The 20,137-nt window shown below is 43.4% G+C and overlaps 1 protein-coding gene across 5 annotated transcripts in view; it reads right to left on the bottom strand.

The window, feature by feature from the left end:
* The window catches only part of dpy19l3 (dpy-19 like C-mannosyltransferase 3), a 37,934-nt gene extending 25,983 nt beyond the window's left edge, over positions 1-11,951 (bottom strand). The window contains exons 1-6 of one of the 5 annotated variants that reach the window (XM_060070743.1): positions 11,212-11,327; positions 10,760-10,906; positions 10,274-10,403; positions 7,501-7,628; positions 1,931-2,021; positions 261-382 (exon numbers count right to left, since the gene is read on the bottom strand). In XM_060070743.1, the coding sequence (XP_059926726.1) occupies positions 261-382; positions 1,931-2,021; positions 7,501-7,628; positions 10,274-10,394 (462 nt within the window). In that variant the 5' untranslated portion in view covers positions 10,395-10,403; positions 10,760-10,906; positions 11,212-11,327. Of the gene's footprint in view, positions 1-260; positions 383-1,930; positions 2,022-2,738; positions 3,875-7,500; positions 7,629-10,273; positions 10,404-10,740; positions 10,907-11,211 lie in introns of those variants that run through there. The other 4 variants (XM_060070742.1, XM_060070744.1, XM_060070741.1 and 1 more) reach the window with 4 other exon arrangements.
* Positions 11,952-20,137: the final 8,186 nt, after the last annotated feature.

Consider the following 20,137-nt stretch of genomic DNA (forward strand, 5'->3'; position numbering starts at 1 on the left):
TACCACAGCTAATTAACATAACCATTATGTATTCATTATTTATATTCTCGCATTATTGTCGTTTTATATTGTTGAATTGTATTACGTGTTGTAGTTTTCTTTTCACTTTTTAATTGTGTTTTGTACATTTTAGCAGTTTTTAAGTAGTAATGCATTGCAGTATATTATTGATTGTTTGTTATAGTTTATTCAAGCATTGTGTCGTGGTTTTATCTTGGGTATGGTAGTTGATATCATAGCATTAGCATTACATGTGTTACCTCGATGGGCAGCACTCTGTAGAGCACACTTAGGAAGACCTCCTGGTAGATGTTCATCCTCTGCAGAAGGTTGATGGTCCTCTTGGACTCTGTCATGTTGTCATGGACCAGATCCCAGAGCCCTGTGTAGACACACCCACACACACACCCACACACCCACACACACACACACACACACACACACACACACACACACACACACACACACACACACACACACACGGAGAGCAGGGTTAAGTCATGTCAAATAGAGTACATTCTCTTGGCATAGACCATCATCTCAGTTTCAGTCTCAAAGGGCTTCACAGGCGCACATGATAATACCTGTAATAACACTGAACCATAATCCCTTTAAAGGCAAGGAAAAACTCCTTAAAACCAGAGGGAAGAAACCTTGTTAAGGAACACATAAGAACGATCTCTCCTTCTGGAAACTGTCAGGGGTACTATACCCTAATAGCAGTAATGGACGGTGGCAGAAAAGCTAATCAGAAACCAAAATTAAGTAAGAGCAAGTTACTTTAAAATGTCAAATACAAAAATTGATTTGTAATGAGTTTTAAAAGAAAGGGCAAGTCTGTTGAAGTACACATGAAAAATAATCTTAGTTATATTTAAATTAAAGATTTCTATATATATTTCCTTGATTCTAGGGAAAACCAATTAACCTAAAGGTGATGAGAAGTTTTGTACTCCATGTCCTCCACTCAAGCTGTCATGGGAAATTACACGCCAATATAAATACTGTTACTATAACAAGCTGAGAAGATTGTTAATATGTGATACCATACGATACAAATGCCATGTGTTTTGGGTAACAATGGGGAAGTATTTTGAGAAGCACTCCATTATTTGAGAAATCCACCGCTAAATGCTTTTTCAAGGCATACCAATATCATAGCCATGGTTTTGGATGCTAGCTAACTGTGCGGTAGCTACAATTTCTGCAGAAAAGAAAAGCTGGGGGGTTAGGCTTGCAGCTCCAGGGTAAACTAGGGCGTACTTCACACGGCGGCACTTCTCAAGCTCAATATCTACGGCCCCTGGAACAGGCCTTGGGCGTTTTCTTTAGTAAGCCCACAGTTTGAAATCGGATCCACTGTGATCCTGGCGTAAAATAATGGATTCATCACTTAGGCACAGATTCCTTCCCTGTTTTCGTCATCTTTCTTTCCGAATCCTTTTTCTCAAACTGTTTGACCCAAGGTATGTTAGTTTCCATTGCTGCGCGTGTAACAAACTGTTTTTCCACTTACTGGTTGAAAAGTGTAGAGGCAAAGACAGAAGAAAAAAAAATGGACATGGAAAGATACAGAATTGAGGGAGAAGAGAAAGAAGGAACGGAGAAGAGAGAGAAAGAGAGTGAAAGAGAGCGAGACAAACTAGATGAGAGGGCCAAACCGTTTGCATGCTGACTCTCCCAGGAGTGACTTCATCAATGTGGAAAAGTATGCCTGTGATAGGACTTAGCATTGTCTGGGAATGGTTACAGGACATTACACATAATTAGCAGGTCACAGTGGAGTTGTTAGCTCTTGATCGTTCCTGTGACTGTTTTTTTGCCTTTTCATGGAGGAATGGCTTCGAAGCAGCGTTGGATAATTAATAATTTGCTTCCAGGAAGCAGGCCAGGTTGTCCATGGTTGAGAGTATCGACCAGCTCAGCATACCTTGTCCTATGGTCGGAGCTTGCAACATCTGCTTGTAGTAGGAGTAGTACAGTCCACACTCTGTCCGGAAGGAGATCTCACGCTCAACTTCCTGAGAGGAGGAGAGAACAAAAACATGAAAAGAGTTGGCGAGGTAGAGGCCCGGAAATAAATAACAAGAACTTCACTTAAGATGAAACATGCCGGAGCCTATTCATATGGAAAGCAGATACCTTGGCCAGACTTTAAACAGAAATATGCATGGTGTTCCTAGTGATGGTAGCCGCACCAAAATTCTAAACAGTTAAGTGTATGCAGAAAATATGTTTGTGTGTAAATGTGTGCGTGTGTGTGTTAGAATAATCTTATTTTTTTGCCTCTGGGTGAGCCTGTTGGCCATTTATTTTTGCTGTTTTACCCAAAAGTGTCATGGACAAATGAAAACACATGTACTGAACATTAACAACATCATATGTTAAAAATCATAATTTTACAATCAATCTTTTGCAAAAAAATAGTTACGCTTAAAGTTATTGGGTAAGGTCTGTCTATTTGAAATATGGTGCTCAACTTCATGATTCAATCATGATTCAATTTGTCCAAATCTTACAGCAGAAACAGAAATATCGAATGTCTAGTCCCACGCTTCACCGCATCGATATCTCCTGCATTGCACTTCAGTAGTTAGCCTTAATGTGTGGAACGGGTAGAGATACATGGTGGGATTCCAATGCCCTTGAAAGAAATGAATCAATACCCACGCGCATCCATAATTCACTTTCATATCACAGTGTGCAAGTCAAACTACTGCTCCCAACAAGGCTCCTACCATTAATTTGGAGAACCACAGCAGGTTCTCATGGATGGAGTTAACGCACCAGGCCTGAGCCAATGCCAGCACAGCAGCAAGCATGAGACCCGCTGCCATGGAAACAGAGCGCAGTCGGCATGGCCACCTGGATGGCACGGCTGAGCCGCAGCCAACCCCGGGGCAATCTCCGGCTCCCCCCGGTGGAGGGAACGTGCGTGTGCCTCTTTGCTGCACAGCGCTTGACCCCGTCCTCGCCGGCCCGCCGCCCGCCGCCGCCGCCACTGCCCCGCTTGCATTTGAAGGGCGCCCACCAGCCGGCTCGCTAACTGGAGCGGCACGGTGGGACTGTGGCTGACGCTGTGGCTTAACTCTCTTACGAAGCCCCATGGGGAGAATCAACAGCCCGCCATCCCAGGAGCTCCATCAAGTGAAATGTGATGTACGTTCCAAACTCACTCCCCAGCACTGAGCTGTGGAGTGTTAGGCCATTCTTGTTTCGTTTTTTTTTTACACCCCCCCCCCCTGCTGTATTTTCTGGTCCTGAAGTCGGTCCAAATGAATCAGCAAGCCATTTTAAATGACTCTGTGCACCGTGCCAAAACCGAAAGTGAAGCTCTCTCCGAGGACAAAACAGAAGCGAGTTACCTCCTCACTCTTCCTTCGGTGTGTGCCAGAGCCAAAAGGAGCGTTGGCTGTTCACCAGAAAAGACATAAAAATGTCCTCCAAACCAAGGTCCACAATATGCTTCATTAAAAAAAGCTTGCCTCATTGCACATTGTTCTGGCCGGGCTTCTGACAAAAACTTTCGACTTCTGACAAAAAACAGTGCAACTCTTCACTCTCGGTTGGCTGCCAGCAGTTTCCTCCCGTCGCTGTCTTGCGGATCTTTTCCCTTCACCTCTCTCTCTCTCTCTCTCTCTCTCTCTGATCCCATGATTAGAAGTTCAGGAGCGATGTGCCGCTTCGCCGACCTCATTGCATCTTCGATCCTAAATCCTTCCGTTTCCTTCAGAAGCCCCGAGCCCGAGGCCCCCGTAGTCGACAACGACAGAGCAGAGCGGTGGAACACGGAATGACCGAACTGCGCTGTGCACGGCCTTCACGACATGCTACCGACTGAGAGGTGCAGGGAAGGGGTGTGGGGGGGGGGGGGGGGGTGAGGGGGTGGGGCGGGGAACACAGCTGGGGTCTGTGGACAGAAGGATAAGGATGTGGATCGCTACAGCCAGCCAGCCAGCCAGCCAGCCAGCCAGCCAGCCAGCCAGCCAGCCAGCCAGCCTGCCAGCAAGCCAGAGGAGGACAGAATAAAAAGAGGAGGAAATCTGAGGGAGTGAGTCAATAAGACGACTGGTGACCTTTCCTGTTGAGCAACACACACACGGACACACAGACACACACACACATGCGCAGACACACACACACACACAAAAGTCAAAAACACATACTCACACAGAGAGGCCGAAAAAAAATGAGGTGGAGAAAGAGAGAGAGGAGGGGGGGGGGGGGGGGGGGGGGGGGCGGGTTGAAAGGTTGGAACATTGAGGGGAAAATGCTGGGAGCATTCTTAAGAGAGTTTATGGCTGTGACGCTGCGTTTTCTCTCTCTCTCTCTCTCTCTCTCTCTCTCTCTCTCTCCAACTCTCTCTCCCATTCTGTCTGTACCTCTCCCTTCCTCCCCCTCTCTCTCTCTCACTTCATTGGGTTTGAGAGCACATGGCGTCCAAAACAACAGAGTGCATCGGGTGGCGCGACTGGCGCAGGCTGTGACCTCATCGCAGATGAATTCAGAGAGACAGTTGAGCCCGTGACCCCGGGCTGTCTCTCTATAAAACTAACCACTAACAGAAGGCACAGGGTGGGGAGGATGTCCCTATGTCTGAGAGAGAGAGAGAGAGAGAGAGAGAGAGAGAGAGAGAGAGAGAGAGAGAGAGAGAGAGAGAGAGAGAGAGAGAGTAAGGAAGAGAAAGAGAGAGTAAGGAAGAGAAAGAGAGAGTAAGGAGAAGAGAGAGAGAGAGAGAGAGAGAGAGAGAGAGAGAGAGAGAGAGAGAGAGAGAGAGAGAGAGAGAGATAGAGAGAGAGAGAGAGAAGAGGTGGAAAGGGAATTGGAGAAAGAATAATTACCGCAAGTAGTGGTGGTCTGAAACTCGTAAAAGAGGCAGTTGACCACAGAACCACAGAACCCACATACACCTCGGAGAGGAATCAGCAATGGATCGCATTGGGACTCGTCAAAGGCCCCTCTCACTCTCTCCCTTACTTCTGAGCACTATCCCGCTTCTCAGAGGGGGAGAGATCTCGCAACGACGAGGTTAAGGAACTCTTCCTCACCGTGACAAGCCAGGTCGACACCAGCAAAACAAAAGAAAGTGAACTGAAATAAAAAGAGGATAAAAAAAACTAAAGAGGAACGGGACAAGAAAAGAGAAATACATCATGCATTATCTGAAAGCGTCTACGGAGAAAGCAGAAGTGGACGAGTTCAAGGGAGGGTCACCTCAACTCAAAAAGTAGGGCGAGGAGTTCATTGTAAAGAGGCAAAGTTTGAAGGCGTGTATGTGCTTCTGCTGAACCAAAGTCTTTTTTATTCAACGGCATACCCAACAAGCCCAGTGGTAACTTATTTATTAGTTAAACACTGTCCTGTCTATCTTTAACTCTCTTTTCCAGCTAACACACGCACACACAGAAAAATGCTAAATGATGTAAGCTCCTCAGACTCTGTGTTCATGGGCCTTTTTCCAACAGGGAATTCGGAGAGAAATGTTCACCATACTTGTAAAGTGACCCATAAATAAGAACATCTGTCGGCCTCGTCAACCTCTACTGGCACACACACACCTAGACACACACACACACACACACACACACAAACGGACACACATGTATGCACGCCCACACAAATAGAAGGCAACACGAGATGTCAAGCTGTGATCCCATTCACTCACTAGGTGTTGAGCAGGCTTCGTGTCTCGCTATAAGTCATCCTGGCATTTTTATTTCCACAACGCGACCCGCATCCCCCCCTGGCACAGATGGACTGTGCATCAGATGAGGCCAAATTGCATATTAATATAGGCAGATGAGGCAGCCAAGGCAGTGAATTTACAACAAGCGGATGAGAGGTACACTCCTGAAGGGTTCCTGAGCTGATTGGGTTCCTTGTTTACTTCTCCTGTCATGTCTGCCCAGTCCGCTCTGGTTATTGTATGAAATAATACGGCGACCCAGGAGACTCTATCCACTGTGCTCAGCATCCCAAAGAAACACATGGCTGCTATCTTACCCAATGTAACATGGGGCGCTGGTGTTGCCATGTTGGCAGTTGACATGGCAACCGTTACCTCGAGTGACGCTATGTTCTTTCCCTGGAGTTTTCACGCTCCCAATGAGGTGCGTTGCCTTGCAGTGATATGCGTTGACTCACTCGGAATGAGCTTTGTTTTACCGTCGCTAGCACACTGGCACCAGGTCGCCGAGAGGGATCATGCCATCTGGCAGTATCATTACAGACTGAAATGAACCCCCCCCGAAATGGAAAACAACAGAAAATTGTACATTATGAGGTTATCGACATCTTCAATAAAGCCTGTCAAAAGTAATTATTGTAAAAATGAGGGTCCGAATGAAGGAATATATAAGTACGACATTTCACAAGTCGAATGTGTTTCTCAGGCCTTTCTAGCAAATGTATTCAAATATTCTAGGTTGTAGTACTCCCTGTAGTAAGATAAACTTTGACTCCATATCCATATCAAGAGCAGAACAATGGTACAAAATGTCCAAAGGATTGATGGAAGCCTTTCATGTTGAAGCCATTGGAAAGATCCTTCCCCATCAGGATATCTCTGAATCTGTTATCTCAATCAGTCCAACAGGCATGCGGCCAATTTCTTTGATAAGAAACCCCAACACACTATTTCCCTTTTTCGCTTTGTCTTCCTGTGCTCTGATAAATCGGAAGGAAAAAACAAAGCACACATCCAAGTCTTCGAGGCTGTATATCACTACCCCTTGGCAGAAGGCCCAGCAGGCATTTTTATGTCATGAACTAACTTTTCTAAGTTGACATGTGTAGGTGTAAAAATGTATTCAGATGATTGTTGAATGTGTTTCATTGTATTACTAACCCATTAATCAAAGGTGTAACAACGTGGCCACAAACAAACAGGTTTTTGACAAGATGTCGACAGGATGTGCAGATGCATCAGGGCACGTATATAGCTCAGATTTAATTGCTTCCTATTTAGGTAGCACAGTCTGACTGTACACATGTATTACTACAATTGCCAGTACGTTGATTTCAAACATTTAACGTCACTTTCTTACAATGTACAATCGCCAGACAATTTTGTGCTTGCCAATCTAGCGCTTACAGTTCTCCGCATCCAGCACCATGATTGGTCGAAACAAGTATGAAGCCAATGAAAGTGTTACGTCCCATTCACCCAGATTTCGCTTCCATCAGACTTTAGATATGAATCTGAAGTCTGGTGTGTGAGACTGAGGAATCAATAATCACTACCTGTTCAAAACAGGTTCAAAAACTCAACAAGCACTGAAAAGGCTTGCCAAACTCCTGGCTTTGTTCCAACCTACTAGCTAAAAATGTTTGCATCACATTAAACATTTAGATTTCCCACACATACACACACACACACACACACATACTACACACACACTTGCACGCAGACCAACTCCTGCACTTCACACACAAACACACACACACAAACATCCAAGCACCCACATACACACACACACACACACACACATATATACACACCTTGATGTTTGAGAACCATAAGTCATTCTCGTGTAGAGTGGCCACGTAGATGCAGCACAGAAGGCCCAGCCCCACGGACACGGACCAGCCAATAGAAGTCCAGACTATGGCCCCCCAGGACCAATCACCTGCAAGGATACAAGGTTTAGATCATGTACATCAAAACAGCTGTATATATAACAGCTATCATATATATCATAGCAGCTTCATTGTATACATCATAACAGTTATCATATATATCATAACAACTATTGTATATATCATAACAGCTATTATATATATTGTAACAGCTTTATTGTATATATCATAAAAGCTTTCAAATACATCTTAACAGTTATATATATCATAACAACTATTGCATACATCATAACAGCTATCATATGTATCATAACAGCTACCATCTATATATCGAAAGGCTATCGTATATATTGTAACAGATCTATTGTATAATGTATATCATGAAAGCTATCATATACATCATAAAAGCGATCATATCATAACTACTATTGTATACATCATAACAGCTATTATATATATATCATAACAGCTTTCATCTATAAATCATAACAACTATATCATAACAGCTATCAAATATATCATAACAGCTATCATATATATCGTAATAGCTATCATATATCGTAACAGCTATTCGTATATGTTGTAACAGCTACATTGTATACATCATAAGAGATACAATTTAGCTACCATATGTTATAATTCATATACTATATTTTATTCTTGTTTATTCTTCCCTTTCAAGCATCCGAGGTATTTTGCTATGACCCAAGCACCATCTAGGGTTTAGGTTGAGAGCAATTCAGATGAATATACTGAATATAATATTCTGTTTCCCTGGGAACAAAAAGGTGAATGCTTTCCAACAGGCTTCATGAATTTAATAATCGCTTCAAAGTTAGTCGATGGGTACATTCAATGTTGCCTTAAACAAATAACGTCAAAACAACACAATACCCATAGCTGGCTAGAAAAACAGACAAAGTAATAAAGGGGAGAAGTTACTTGGGAAAAAACAAGAATAACATCCTTGAATTACACAGGAGGCTGATTTGCACTGGACTTAAAGTTTGATTTGTACGTAGGAGTTTTTTCACTGTACTTTGAGTCAAGATATATAAACTTCTGCTCACCCCAAGAGCGCTTCCATCAAAAGTAGCACACACTTTTATGCAACTGTGTGCTACTTCACTCACATATTGTGCAACATCTTCAGCTCCTTCTAGAAACCAAAGCCAGAGAAATACATGCCGTTCAGCTACTGTTACTTGTTACTTACTTACTTACCGTTTTATTTATTATTATAATAATAATTTATATTATAATATTATCCTAAAGGTTTTTTAAAAGAAATGTTTACTTACAAGGGAGTTCATCTTACAGTTTTTCTCAATAGTTTAAACATGTTTTCTGAAACTATAGCTCTATTTCTCAAAACTCTAAACACAAACCTGAGAAGAGACAATCATTTTGTCAAAACTACACAAATTCTTCTCAAAACTGTTTTTTTCCCACCAAACAATAAACACAGCTATCAAATGAATATCTCTTAGAGAGCATCAATTAAACACTGGTGTGATCAATTCAAAACACTTCCATCAAAGTACTATTTATGAGGCCATGTTACATATTCCAATGTATACAATTGTTTAGAAATAGCTTTCTTTTTTAAAGTTGCAATTAGGTGATAAATATAGTATAAAGACTGTTGCCATATTGTAATAGAATATTATGAATATATCATATAAATATTGCATTGACACAATTGTATCAGAATAGGATACAATGCATATTTGTCTATCCAATGAGCTCCGATGGGCTAAACTCACAATCCCAGCTTCCCAGAGTCATACTGTACACCTATAGTTGATGCTGCAACATTGTTCTGCCAATACACCAATGTTACCTATTTTGGTAAATTACAGTACAGTAATTGCACTGATAAGTAAAATGAAAAACACTACAGTAAGAAAATGTTTAGACTGTCTTTCGGGGGATGTAATGATGAAATCAGTGCATGTACAAGTACAAAAAGGTAACAAAGCAAATATTTTTTTTTTTTACTGTAATACAGTAAAATGTTCAGCTGAACTGACTGCATTAAAAGCTTTTCGTAGGCCAACGAAAAATAAAAATAAGAATAAAAATGAGGCGAAACAGATCTACATGTAAATCCGTATGTATCCCACCTCCAATCCTGATCAGGCCAAAGGACCATATCTACAACACAGTAGAGCTCAACGAGTCCTAAATGCTCTGACACATGATTGAAGTGTTTTTCCAGTTGAGTTTGAACAGGTGAGAAGTGAGTTAGACTTCTTGTTAATTAGTTGTTGCGTTGTGAAGGCCAGTGTGATCCAGGTGTAACAAGTGTGCTAAATGATGAGATTTGTGCTTAGGGTTTAGCAAAAATGTGAAAACAGTTAGAGTTTAGCAGTCTGGAGTCTTATAGTTGATACATGAGCTACAAGTTTTCAGAATTTTGTGCATAGTTCAATTTTGTGTGTGTATACTATCAAGAAAAAAATCAATAGAAGTATGAGCCTATAAAATTCAATTTGTTGCAAATAAAGTACTGATCTGGTGTAATAAATCTACTGGAGCAATACAACATAATAAAGTAGCCAAGTCGGGTCAACATTCATAACAGACAGAATCATCTATCCTTTCCTTTGCAGTTCCCCTGAATAGCAACACACACACTAAGCAGGGCTTAAGGTCATGGCCACTGCTTAGCGGAGAAAGATGGCTCACTCACCATGCAGTCTGCTATCTGCGCGATGGTCTGGACAACAGTTGGTCTTCAGCGGTTTTTGGATGTCCGCTGCTAGCGGGGGATCCCTGGCCCTGCTGCCCTTCCTCTGACGCAGGGCTGTCATGTCCACTCACTGGAACCAAAGAGTTTGCAGGAATCGGTGGTACATTCACACAGCAGAGGCATTCACAGAGTGGAATTAGACTTGTTTACACACCAACACAGGCCCACAACAACAGCACAACAAACAAAGAACGGATACTTCAATGGGGTTAATGGGAGTGAGGTTGTTGTTGTTTCACAAACTCATGCATGCTAGGTGGGAAGGGTGGTTGGATGGAGACCCCGATTAAATTGAGTGTTTTGGGTTCAACTCTAAATATCGTAGTAGTAGTAGGCCTAATGAGCACACATACTACACCACCAGCCCCCCCAACTGCTACATTTCACCCGTGCAAGCACACATTCACCATCTGCAGAACATATCACCATTCATCAGGAACTGCTGTCCTCTCTTCAATACTAGGGCAGGCATCCAGCTGATACAGACAGAGAAACGAGGAGGGCAATGATGGTGATGATGATGATGATGATGATGATGATGATGATGATGATGATGATGATGGGTTCAACGTACTGACGCGGGGTAGAACACACACTGATCTAGTACGCATTACAATCACAACCACACAGGTGTCTGGTTTCATTCCACGTCTTCCATTTCATTCATTCTTTTTGTCTAAGACAAAGGGCCTGCATTGCATCGGCTTTTCCTAGTTGCAGCCGCTGCTAGACTGACGTGAGATCTCAGATCCCATCACTCCGCCGATCTCGGCAGCCTGCGCGCAGCCTATCGGTTTAACGGACTCGCTTTTAATTTCAAACATCATCCTGCGTATTTGCAACAAAACACGGCTCCGCAGACACACTCTCTAACTTACATTTAAGCCTCACGCCGCCTCTACAGCGTGTTGTGGGATGAATGATCCAATGGTCTCCCCTCTCCTCTTTCCTCTCGGATATACTGCGCGCATGCGCCGTGGAGCGGAGTAGGTCGGTCGACCATCCGCAGGCAAAGCAAACTCTTTTGTCTTGTTTAAGCAGGGTGGCGCCGTGCAGAAATGTGTGAAAGGGCAAGGCGAAACAGGATAGGCTTTATTATTGCTCAGTTTCAGATGTGATTAAAACCTCCGGGGATGCGATAGCGCCGTGCGGTCCGTGGCTCAACACCACGGGAGGCAGAGGGTCATACATCGCCACTGGAAAGCAAAACACGGTGAATGTTTGCCTGAAATGTGACTTGTGATGATTAAGCTTTCGGATTTCAGTTGGTGGGCTATCTGGAGGAAAACGTGTGGGTTGTAGTTTTAAATCGGATTTGACTGTTCAATGAGATTACAATAACAGCCCGTTTGATTTAGAAGAAGCAGTGCTGAGTAAAAAAAGATAAGGTCCCATAAGGTATTCCCCTCAACTTAATGGAATACAAAACTTCTGTTTTGCAGACTGATACAGAAGGCTACGAGACTCGAACAATATTTAAGGTAGTCATTGATTTACAGAGGTCATAGGCCGACGACATTCCGGACAAGACAACTGGAGTTGATTTAAATACTTTACTAAGAAATAATAAGGGGATGGTAAATATTCCCTTTCTGGAAACCGTTCACCATTTCTTAAATGTTCATTGAATATCTTATCTATTAAATGTTCAGTGATTAAATGTGATATCCCACGCTCAAATTGCTATTCAATTCTGTTCTAGTATAAAACACTTTAAAGAGAATGGCCTTAACAAACGCACACACACACACCTGCACACATACACACACAAACACGCACGTACACAAAAACTACAGTGAACATCCAGTTTCGTATGAAGTATCAACATAATGAACCAGTTTCAAAGTGGTTATCCGATAATGACACAACACAACCAAAGATTTAACTATAGCCTATAGTTAAATCTTTAGTTGTGTTCAAGAACTTTGTATGTTGAGGACTGTTAATATTGAAGAGTTTATTTGTAAAAAGAAAAAATACTAAATAAGAACTTAATTCCATCTTAAAGCAAACAGAGTTTGTGAATATTCTATAGCATTTTTCTGTAGAGCCAATTATGTGGGAACAAAAAAAGCTGTTTGTGTAAAACTGTTTGATTACAAAGGAAAGTAAATCCAGTGAGGCTATAGCATCACACTATCCTTCATGCACAGTTTCACACCTAACACACACACACACACACAAACACACACACACAGACACACTCACTCTCTTGTAAGCTCTCACAGACATGAGTGCATTCTCTTTGATCTGGCTGTAGCCCTATAACTCATTAATGAAGCTCAAGTGCGGCCATTTATCAATAGATTCAGAAGGACCTCTCAATTATACAACCCGCTATGTTAGTGGTTCTGCTAAAACATGGGATACAATATCTGGATGGAATTAATAACAAAAGGAATTAAATAAGTCATGGGTGTACTTGGATCTGCATCGTGCTGACTCGGGTCCCCTGGGGTTTGAAACGGTGTAGAACCGGTCACTCTGGGCGTAGGGCTGAGGGAAGTTTGTGTGAAAGAGACGACATGAAAGGCCTGAGGATCATCAAAGACATAAATTGGCAGGACTCTTGTTTGAAAGATGGATTATCAGGGTACGAGCATTTTAATTTTTAATGATGGTCATTGCTGTGTATTCTCTTTGCTTTAGTGGGAGCCCCATACAGCGGCCAAATTACAACAAATAAGAAAATTCAACAAATCCTAAAACACAACGAAAATTTCAGAAAACACAAGTCATAGGACACAGCTGTATTAAAGAAATCAACATGACAAATAGACGATCCCCCACAAATCAGAAAACACAACCACAAATAGATCCAACCAGAAATCAGAATACACAACGACATTAACTAATACTGGAAACAACCCAACATCAGCAGAGCGGATGTGCAGGAGGTTGAGTCTTGCACAGCTAGGCAGATGAGTGTTCCAGTTCCTCTGGTGCTTAGCCGAGACAATGGCCAGCTGTCGCTCTTTACAGCGATGAAATCGCTCCTCCAAGCTGTCTTTATTCAGAGGAATAGTGCGGTCCTTCTGCATGTCCAGAATGCTTCCCAAGTTGCAAAAACACAGGATCCACAAGGCCTACCCTGGTCCTGTGGATAGACTCCAGTCCCCCAGAAGTGCTAATCATCACCCCCCCACTAAAGCGTTCACTATTGTCTCTGCTCCTGGCCCACCAGGCAGTGTGTACGCCAACGGCCACACAAAAGTTCCACTTTGCGACCTGCCATTCTGGCTCCTTGCAAAAAACATGAGTGACTGGATCGTAGAGTGCTCAGTACTTACAGTGAAGGGCAGGCCGCCGAGGTAGCATTTGAAATAGCTGACAACACTGACAGCCATCAGCTGAGCCAAGTCGGGTGACACAGTAGTTGCGTTGAATCTTGTTAAATGTCCTGCTGTAACATGCTACCACCCGCTCTACCGCCAGCCCTTCCCACACCAAAACAGTGCCGATGCCAAAGTTACTAGTGTAAGTGTCTCGGATGAAGGCCAGGGTAGGGTCAGGAGGAGAAGGCACTGAGGTGATAACTCCCTGGAGGGCCTGAAAGGCAGACTTGCATCTCCTGGGGAAGCTTAGATGGACATTTGACAGGGAGTGTGCTCGTGAATGGCGGTCCCATGGGTGGGCATGTGAGTAGGCAGGGGCATTAAGATGGACATGAGGGAATGGGGGGGAGAAGGAAGGGTTGAGGAAGGTCCAGTGGGAGGACTGGGTCGATAAACGGTGATCAGGAAGACAGGGTGGGTGGAAGTGATTGCTCCACCTGAACTATTGTCGGTGGGGACTGGATATAGCAGATATATCCAGCCCCCAGAGGGGGGGGGGGCAATCTTAGCCCCCCTCTCCAGGTCCATTTGGTGGCCCATCCACCGCATGAAGTCCAACCCCAGGATACAGGGGTCCTGCACAGCCACTACCCACAATGGATGGAGGACAATCTTACACCCCAAGCAGATACCCCCTTTCCTTTCATGGTTGCCCTCTCCCCTGTGGCCGTGTTCACAAGCAGAACAATTCTGTTCAGCTTGGTTAAATGTCTGGTCGTACCAGGATCTCTGGACCTTGTATCGACCCAGGCTGAACAGGCCACCCCCTAAACAGTGACAGGAATATGCCAAAAATCCCCCACACAGGTCCACCCAACCAGGTCAACAGGCTCCAGAACGCTTGGGTGGGTGGAGCCCTGCCCCTTCTTGCTGTGTTGTTGAGCTCAAGATGATGACCCAACTACATGGACCCTGAGCCATTTCCCTGGGTCCTCACAGCTGTTAGGCACTCTCTGACCAGGTGGCCAGGCTGCATGCAGACCCTTGGACCCAGACAAGAAGGGGAGCGAAGGTCGAGAAGCAAGATAGCTGCCCATGGAACCAGCTCCCTCTCTACGGCCAACTCAAGGGCCTTCTGCAAAGTATGCGTGTAGGCTAGACGGATCTGTGTGTGTACCACTGTAGGAGAAAGGGCCTGGAGAATGATTCTGTTGATCCTGGGCAAGCTCGCTCTGCATGGATGCTGGCATGCGTGCATATGCCCACAAAGACAGGCTCTCGATCTCGTTTGCTAGGGACCGCATATTTCCCCCGGCTGTCACCGGCCTTTACCACAGTTCTGAGCGCAGTAGAACTGTCTCAACACACTGAAAGATACGCCTCTTCAGAGCCCCTACTAGGGCAACCTATTCACATCTGTCCTCTGTGCTTAGGAGCAGCAAACATGACAGCGCCTCATCCGATGAACACATCGAGTTGCAGCGCTTTCATCTCCACTGAACAGCCGCCACCAGCATTGGCCCAAATTTCCAGTTGTGCGTGAAAAGCTTTCCAGAGAGCCCTTCCACTGTATCTTGGCGTCTTGATGGACATTGGACTCGATGTGAGCAGGGCGCCATTTGTGTTGGCCTCTCGGAGTTGCGGGGTTGGGCAGTGCACGCAGTGTACCATGCAGGGAAAATGGCCTCTCTATCTTTTTACATTATTGGTGCGTTCAAAACACAACAACAAAGCTTTGTAACTATACCCGACAGATAGCTAACTCACCGAGAAGGGATGAAAATGTTTCACTGCTGACACCAAAATAACTATCTTGCCATGGGACAGAGGAATGCCCAGTCAGGATTATGAGCTATACAACACATTGTTTTATTTGGTGTAAACCCAGGTTACTGTTGGGGCAAATAAAGACTTTGCAGAGAAATAGTGATAAACAGACAAAAAGAGTGAACTCCAAAACAAACCGCCAACATACACAACGCTGACAATTTCTCCCTCGTTTATCTCCCTGCAAACCCCTTTTACCTCTTTGATTCACCCCTCACACAGATTGACAGGTCAAACATTTAAATAAATGCACTGAGGAACAACTGGCATAACAATTGACAATACAATAACAACCACATGACACTCTAAAAGAATCCAAGGTTGCTACGCAGTGTCGCTACAGTATTTAAAAATGTGGGTTATAAACCAAGCTGTTGAACATCAGTGGGTTCCTGGAGGTAACCGTGGGGGTTGTGGTTCCCGATTGGATTTGACAGTTTGACTTTATTACAATTGAATAATAAAAGCCAATTGTGATTGTTTAACAATCATCGTTGAAGGAGTAAATCAAAATGTACATCCAATTGCATTCTACTGAACTTGCTAGCTTTTGTAAATAGGTTTTTGAATACAAATAGCTTAGGCCTGGAGATAACAGAAGAGAGAGAATATAACTGCAGTGAGATAAAAGGCTTGCTTTGGAATGAACAAATTAGGTTCCTCCAAGAAATAGCTCAGATTTGTTCACAAAAGTAAACGTTTTTATTAAGTATTTGAATACTTTACAAATAAATAATATGTCTGGTATATATTCCCTGTCTTGTTATCATTCACCATTCCGTAAATGTTCAAAGAATTTCTTACCTCTGAAATGTTCAGTGCCTAAATGTGATATATCCAACGTAAAATGTTCTTCACTGAAATTAGAAAATCCTTTAAAGAGAATGGCCTTTACACACACACACACACACACACACACACACACACACACACACACACACACACACACACACACACACACACACACACACACACACAAACTAGATAACAGACAACATCTTAGGAAGTATCTATATAATAAACCAATTCGAAAGGAATCCAAGTTATTCAATCTTAAATAATGTTGTTTCATAGAAGAACAGTTTGAATGTCAGAGAATAAAAATACTAAATGTGAACTTGATTGCGTAACATCTTAAAGCAGACACAGATTGTAAGAAATCCATTGCATTTTTCATCAGAGTCAGTTAACTGGGGAATAAAAAAAAGCATTTAATGACATAACAATTGTGTGCGAACGAAGGAAAGAAAATCCAGTGAGATTAAAGCAACATACTTCCTTTATGTTCACGCACACTTACACACTCTTGTAAGGCACAGACACAAGTGTATTCTCTTTGATCTGGCTGTAGGCCTATATCTCATTAATGAAGCCCAAGTGCGGCCATTTTGTGATATATATTCACAATGAACTCTATTATACAACTCGTTGTTAGTTCTGCTGAAATATGGGAGTTTATACAATAACAATGCTGGATAGACTAAATAAGGAAAGAGAATTTGTCGGTGTATGGATCTGCCCGATGCTGACTTGGACCTGGGGGGTTAGAAACAGTCTACTCTGTAGAACAGGAAACTCTTGGAATCTGTAAAGTCAGAGTTGGAGTAAAGTCTGTGTGTAAAAGAGACGACATGGTGAGGATCATCAAAGAGATTGAAGCAAATAAATTGGCAGGACTGTTGTTTGAAAAAGGAATTATCAGGGAAGGAAGCGTTGAATGTTTAATTACGGCACTTTCAGCCGTGCCGACACACATAAACTCACACTCACACACACACACACACACACACACACACACACACACACACACAAGCAGATAGACACAAATACTAAGATGGAAATACATCTCCTAAACAAACAAACACACACGTATACTGTATGAACATAACTTTAACAGATACCTCCACACAAATATTGCCATCAAACTCACCCACACCCTCAGACCCTTAACCTCTCGGGACCATGTTCCCCTGCTAGGAGTTTGTTAGGCTAAAGGCCAGAGGTGGGGGTAAGTCATTCATGTGCAAGTCACAAGCAAGTCTCAAGTCATAACCTTCAAGTCTCAAGCAAGTCCCAAGTCACTGTGGTGAGAATCAAGCAAGTCACAAGTCAAGTCATTGCTCAGGTCAAGCAAGTCACAAGTCAAGTCATACAAAAATCTGATGATCTAACCCAGTTTCCACATTTAAAAATCGGTAAAGAGAGTGGTTCATAAGTTGAGTTTTATTTCAACATTAACAATAACAATGTCTTAACAATAACAATAACTCAAACTATTCAAAACATTCCAAAACCATTATGTGCATAGTTTGAAAATGTTTTTTTATGATCATTACCTCCAACCTATGAACAGAATCAAATATAACCTCTAGGTAGCTGTATACGACAACAGTTCAAGTCAATCACTCAATCTCCCTACATGTTGTAGAATATTATTTGCAACACATGGCATCAGACATGAAAAAAAAGAATATTTCAAAAGTAATTTCACATACACATACTGTAGGAAGGGGAAATAGTAATACACAAGCCTGAAAGCTGGTAGCAATCTTGCTGCCTCGCAACATCGACTTACAATGCATTGCATTTGCAAAAAAAATAATTTGACAGTACTTTGTCACTGAGTTCTGAATGATGCGGTCACATTATCACCCCACCATGGCTGAACACACGTTCAAGAGGTGCACTTGATGCAGGGAATGCTATAACTCGTACCTCCACCTTGAACAAAAAGACACTTAAAACCACTGAGTTAGAAGTAGCCTACTGACATGAAAATTAAATTAATCATCTGTGGAACGGGCAGGGCTCGAAAAACTCCAGCCAATGATTTTCAGAAACACCGAGTGGCATTGGACATTAAGTACGTCAATCAAACGGTCGTACTGCACTCCCCCCCCCCCCCCCAGCCCCCCGCGCGTGACCTCTTCGTGCACGTGCTCAAAGCTCGTGCCAAAGCAAGCTTCTGTTTGTTGTTATCCTGCGGTAGCTACTGGAGCTAGTTTACTTGCTAATCCACATTTGGACCTAGCGCTAGAATACAACCCTAAACTCCAACCTAGCTAGCCTGCCCTGGCCCACTCTCGCGCATCTGTGTTCGCGCTCTTGTGTGATTGCGCGTCCATGTACTTGAAATGGGTGGAGTCAGAGTCAGCGTTGAAGGAGTGGGGGTAGGACCATTTGAGTTGCGTCTTTTCAAAATCTCCTGGCGTATCGCAAATCACATATCCAACCTATAATCTAACTTTAGAAAAGTCATTTCGAGTCATCTGTCTCAAGTCTAAGTCAAGTCTCAAGTCATGAAGACCAAGTCAAAGTCAAGTCGAGTCTTTTATCAGTGTTAGTCAAGCAAGTCTCAAGGCCGAATCTCGATTCTTCCCCTTGCCCCTTTTGCTTTGTCTTTGTCTTTGTCTTAACCCTAGCACTTGCAAGTGTAAGGGCCAAGGGCTGAGATCTTTCCCCTATGAAATGAGACGCCACTCGGTTTCGGGTACGTCATCATTCATCGTCGCCAGCTGGCTTCCCCGTCACCAGAGCGCCGAAACGCCAATAAAAGCCAGAGAAGAAGAGCGATATATATATATATATCTAGATGCTGCCGCCATCGTTGAAGAGTTGAGGGTGTGTGGTGAAACGGATCAGTGTGTCCACGGTTCGGTTCAGATAACCGTTTTGGGCCTCGGTTTCGGATACGGTTCGGATTAGGATCATGTCCGTGATAGTAAAAAGGCGGACTTTTCTTTGACGGAGGGATTGGGGGAGAAACACAAAAATGAATGAGACCCACAGGCTATTTGCAATGTGTTAATTGACTGCAATCAGACAACTTGCAAGGCTTTTTTGTGCAATAAATGTTCCCCTAAATGCATTTGAAAACATGGTGCACTGAGTGTAACATGTAAGGGATAACGGCCGACGAGGCTTAGAACTCTGGCGACGAGCGCAACGAAGTTTAAAGCCCAGTTTGTTTTGAACGCTGACAGGCTGAAGGGAGGGGCGGGAAAAGTCTCATTGGCTCGGGCAGCACTGGAGAGAATGCATTCCGCTGGGTCCTAAACACCCTTTTGTATCGGACGTAGGCTACAGTAGGCAAAGTACGCTACATAAGGCAATGCCTTCATGAAACCGAAATCCGCGGATCTCCAGAATGCTCCGAACTGGGGTAAACGAACCGAACGGATTCGGATACAATTCGAATCCGCTGCAGGCCCTGTAGCATCTAGCTGGCAAGCTACCATATAAGCCAATGGAGTGGTGGTATACGCGCTAATTGTATCCTAAAACTACCGTTTGAAAGCTTCAGTTAAGACCTACAATACTATGCATCGTTCGTGTAGCACATTTCAGATCAAACCGAGTCATTATAAACATATAAAAAGTTGTGTAGATAGCTGTAAAATATTCCTCGCTTCAAGCAGCCATGTTTTTTTAAAAAATCCCGGTTTCGCTATGTGCTCTGGGATAGCCCTTGGAGGAGCAAGTGAGCTCTCAAATCATCTTAAAAATAAGGGGTACATAGCACTCAATCTTATCCCTTAATCTTGATCAAATTGGGTATTGAGACACCACTAGCTCTCACATGAACGCGCAACTTCAAGGGTAAGGGGGAAGATAAGGGGTAAGGGGAAGTATTGAGATTGGGCCTCAAGTCCTCAAATTTGCGACTCGAGTCAAGTCATGTGACTCGAGTCCCCCATGTCTG

Source organism: Gadus macrocephalus, chromosome 14, assembly GCF_031168955.1.
Source record: "Gadus macrocephalus chromosome 14, ASM3116895v1".
Classification (NCBI taxonomy): domain Eukaryota; kingdom Metazoa; phylum Chordata; class Actinopteri; order Gadiformes; family Gadidae; genus Gadus; species Gadus macrocephalus.